At 32.6% G+C, this 4,462-nt stretch overlaps 1 protein-coding gene across 1 annotated transcript; it reads right to left on the bottom strand.

Annotated features, from left to right (window-relative positions):
• Positions 1-1,040: 1,040 nt before the first annotated feature.
• On the bottom strand, positions 1,041-3,918 carry LOC114394885 (inactive TPR repeat-containing thioredoxin TTL3-like). Its single transcript, XM_028356569.1, has 5 exons — positions 2,814-3,918; positions 2,507-2,702; positions 2,090-2,262; positions 1,648-1,981; positions 1,041-1,392 (listed from the first exon to the last, which is right to left on the bottom strand). Exons 1-5 carry the CDS (start codon positions 3,710-3,712, stop codon positions 1,270-1,272), a joined length of 1,725 nt encoding a protein of 574 aa, XP_028212370.1. The 5' UTR covers positions 3,713-3,918; the 3' UTR covers positions 1,041-1,269.
• Positions 3,919-4,462: the final 544 nt, after the last annotated feature.

Below are 4,462 nucleotides of genomic sequence, written 5' to 3'. Positions count from 1 at the left end.
GTACTTTACATAAAGTATGGATGGGAAACGTATTTTGAATGTGTATTTTTTCACACCCCCTCTAGCTCAACATCCATTTTGCTATTTTTATTTTAAATAATTGTTATAATTGTAAACAATTACATTTTTAATTATTCTTGAATTAATTACGATACAAATCATCTCAATGTCAACACATATGATCTTTTTCAATATATTTTTTAATAGTAATTGAAATAAATGCAATATAGTTACCTTTTCAATTTAAATTTGAATTAATAATAACACAAATTACCCTTTTTAATTGTAATAAAATTAATTATGATACAAATTTGTATCATAATTAATTTTATTACAATAAAAATATAATTCATATGATAATTAATTCAATTATTTTTAGAAATGATAATTTCTATCTAATTAAATCAATTTTAATCAAAATATATAATCTATATGGCACTGACTATTATTAAAAAAGATAAATTATATCTTAATTAATTTAATTTCAATTTTTAAAAATATAATTTTTATCACCATCAGTTAAATTACTTAAAAAAAGTAACTTATTTCTATAATTAATTAACAAAAATTCGTAAAAATTTAACACGACTGAAAATGAATATCTATTTAACAATTTTTTTTAAAGCACGTGAGGGTGTGAATAGCAGAAGTGTGGATGAGAATAGCTACTCCCAAGAGGAAACTAGATTAGTTGTGCACAAAAGGAGCTGATGTTGTAGTGTTGTAGTCCAACAACATCAACTCCCCATCACCATGACTCCATGTGAAAAAAAAAATAGCAAAAACCGTCCAATTACAATTTTCAATTCTAATGTACATTTGAAATCCTTCAAAGACAAGTGTTGCACAATTGTGAAATGTTAGCCACACTTTTTTTCTAAATTTTTTTATGATTGGTTAGAATTGATTAAAAATTATTTTTTTTCTAGGTTTTTTTTTCTCATTTTTAAGACTCTCTTTGATTTATGTAAGTTAGAAGCAATATCTATCAAAATTAAAGATTTTTAATAAATTCTAAGAAAAAGAATCTTTGAGGCAGTGTATCAAGAAAGCGTCGTTGAGATTTGTACAATTTCTCCCAAGAGAAGAAAAGAAATTAAAATTGGCCTTTGGTAACGAAGAGAAAAGGCATTTTTTCTCCAATCTGACACTTGTCACACTGACACATGATGCTTGTTCCATGTCTTAGCTTCATCTTCTACATTTCTAATTTCCTCCCCTCTAACTATGAATCACTTTTACAATACTTCATGCCCTTAAGTTCTTTCATCACTTTGCCTGTTTTTGAAGCTGTGCTTGGGCCTCCAGCAATGCTCGCTTTACTTCCTCATCTTCTGGTGTCTCTTTTAGTAAAATTTCATAGTCCTGTATTGAAGCTTCCCATCTTTCCAACTATGATTTCACAATAAACATCACACAAGTTGCATCACTAGAAAACCAAAGTTAAAAACATGTGTTTTGATGAATAAGATATAAGGTTGGATTTCTTACTAACAAAAATTAATAAACTAATAATTAACATTTGTTGATAAAAAGAATGTGTTTTGATGCATTTAATCACCAAAACCTTTAATATTATTACTAAAAGTTTTTATATTTTTAAAAAGGTGAAGCAATAAGTAAATATAAGTTGATTAGGCGAGTCACCTTAGCATTACAATCGGCTCTTCTCAACCTGACCTTGCTGTAAGATGGGCGTAAGTTAAGGGCAGTATTGCAATCATCTATTGCTTTATCAAATTGGCCTAGTTTTGATCTACAAGCAGCTCTGTTGCATAGTAAAACGGAGTTGTATGGATCATAATCAAGGCCTTCTCCATAGGCAATGCAAGCCTCATGAAATTTTGATGCCTTGAAAAGCTCATTTCCCTTTGCACGAGCACTTGTGACAGCTCGAGCCTTTCTCATCACCTTATTTGCCTCCTTACTATTAGAATCCAACCTAGTTGCTTTTTGTGCTGCCTCCAAAGCATCTTCAAATCTACCAACAGATAGAAATTGCATTTTAATGAATGTGTGCTAGAGAAATAGTAATCATTTAATCAATGCTAGTGAGGTTTTTTGTTATAAATTGAAACAAAATAATAACCTGCCAGCAACTAAATCAACTTGAGCCTGTGTCACCAACAAATTTGCATTACCAATAGGTCCAAAGAACTTGGTACACTCATCAACATCAAATTTAGGGCACCTTGACATTACTTTGTCTGCATCTTGATGTCTACGAAGTTTTAGCAAGGCTTCGGCTTGTAATGCATATATCTTAAGGCCAAAAGAAGAGTTATATCAAAACGATTGATACATAAACGTATAGGTGAGTCAAACAAAAAGAAAGCTCTAACAAATGTACATTTGTTGACCAGATGATATAATATTATACACTAATTAATAACTCCCGCCAAGAAAGAAGGAAAGGAGGAAAAGGTCACGGGTTCAAACCCTACCACGGACAAAAACTATCGATTAAAATTTGTCAGTAAAAAAAATAAACCAATAAATAACTCACTTGTGGAGCAGAGTCTGCACCAGATGATATAGCATTGTTGGTTGTGGTTATAAGTGTGATCCAATCACCGAACCTACGAGCCTCGGTGCATTTGTTTAGATATACTTGGAGAGTCTTTGCTTTAGCAATCTCATCTGGATCAGCATCTGGTCCTGCTTGTTTATAATGATACAAAGCTTTATCTGTTTCTCCTAATCTATAAGAAAATACATGACAATAAGTGATGACAAATAACAACGTGGGAGAGTAAAATATGCAAGTAGGAAAATGCATATTCCACAAATCAAAGTGAAACATGCATAAGTACCTTAAGTGCAAATTTCCCAACCGATGATGGGCTCTTTGGTAATGAGACTCAATTCGAATAGCTTCTCTACATTCAAAAACAGCCTCCAAAAGCCTACCAAGAGCAGTTAATGCAGCACTTCTGTTGCTCCTATAAGAAGCCTTATTCGGGTCAATTGCGATGGCGGCATCATACAAAGCCAATGCCTCTGCAAACCTTCCATTCTTGTAATCCTCATTGCCCATTATCTTCAATTGTTCGGGATCCATTCGAGTAGACACAGCCCTACACAGTGAACCTGATTGTTCCTTGCTTGGTTTAGCTTCTTTGCCATAACTAATTTTATCGTATTCACGTCCCATGGTTTGATTTGTGTATCCTCCACTAGCAACATTATTACTAACACAGTAATCCATTTCACTGTAAGCATTGTAATTTGGTCCTGCTCCTTGCCTAAGGTTACCTAAATTGCCAAGGGTACTACTTCCTTTGGACTTTAGGTGTTCATTGATCATGCTTTCAAGTTCACCAGAGATTCCAACAGCTTCTTTTGGTACCCTTTTGCCTTGGTTGACATAGCCCTGAGTAGGTGAAGGTGAAGGGCCTCTTCCCATTGTTTCATTACGATTTTGTGGCTTCCTTTGGCTTACAACATGGGTTGGCTTTTGAGGATTGGAGACAGAATAACAAGATGAGTAGTTTGTAACATCATTGTTATATGAAGATTCTCTAATTGAAACAAAATCATTAGAGCCTCTATGTCTCCGTTTTGAATCTTGAATGTTTGGTGGTTTTTCAAAATTGTTGGCTACGGGAGAAGAACCTGCAGAGACTGATTTTCGTGACCATGGATTATTTCGCCCAAATACTGCTGTCATCAAGCCACAACCAGGTTTCCTCTCTGGTGAATTGCCTCCCATTCTATTGATTTGCTATATGTTATGGAAGATCACTTTCTTCCTGAGCTATTCAAGAGAAAAATGGTTGCTGAATATGTCCTAGCAAATCTTAGTGAAATAGAATATTACAATAGTTGACAACACTTTACCTCAAACAAAAAATATAGAGAAAATGAATTGTTTGACTATTAGAATTTAACCCAGGAGATAATATGCACAAAAGCCTCCTCCTGGAGAGGCTGCCCCTAGAATAAAATAATTTCTTTGTATTCTATCTCGATTGAGGGAATGATCGAGAGAGGAAATTATTGGGGAGAGGGAAGGAATAACAATTTCACTATTTTATTGAAACATAAACATTGGAATAGAAAGTTTTCAAATTTTTTTTCCTCTAAACTTTCTTTCTTTCACTTTTATTTGATTTTTTTTTCTCAGTTGTTTTGTTGGTTGTTTGTTTGACAGAGAATAGAAAACCAACAAACTCGGCCGTAGGCTTAACGAGGATCTCTACAATTTTAGAAATGACAATACTTCATTTAGAAAACAACACCACAGGGAAAAAAAAGAAAAAAGAAGCATTTGAGCCTTACACGTTTCCATCTTTTACATGTCAAGCATTATAACAACTACAAACTAAATAAAGGAACCAATTATTTATAATTTTATTTTAATATATAATAGTTTTATATTTTTGCTTATTTTCAAAATAAGTTTAATAAAAAGTAATTATACTATTAAAAAATATTTTTGCTGACATAAACCACTTCACCA

Source organism: Glycine soja, chromosome 18 (assembly GCF_004193775.1).
Source record: "Glycine soja cultivar W05 chromosome 18, ASM419377v2, whole genome shotgun sequence".
Lineage (NCBI taxonomy): Eukaryota > Viridiplantae > Streptophyta > Magnoliopsida > Fabales > Fabaceae > Glycine > Glycine soja.
The sequence above is the reverse complement of the archived record's forward strand: the minus strand, read 5'-3'. Positions and strand labels throughout refer to the sequence as shown.

Bases quoted from the DNA above. Each gene is read 5' to 3' on its own strand.
- LOC114394885 (XM_028356569.1), bottom strand. From the start codon at position 3,712: ATGGGAGGCAATTCACCAGAGAGGAAACCTGGTTGTGGCTTGATGACA. The intron at 2,263-2,506 runs GTGAGTTATTTA...TTTGGCCTTAAG, and splicing joins GTGCAGACTCTGCTCCACAA to ATATATGCATTACAAGCCGA. The intron at 1,393-1,647 runs GTGACTCGCCTA...GTGAAATCATAG, and splicing joins GAGCCGATTGTAATGCTAAG to TTGGAAAGATGGGAAGCTTC.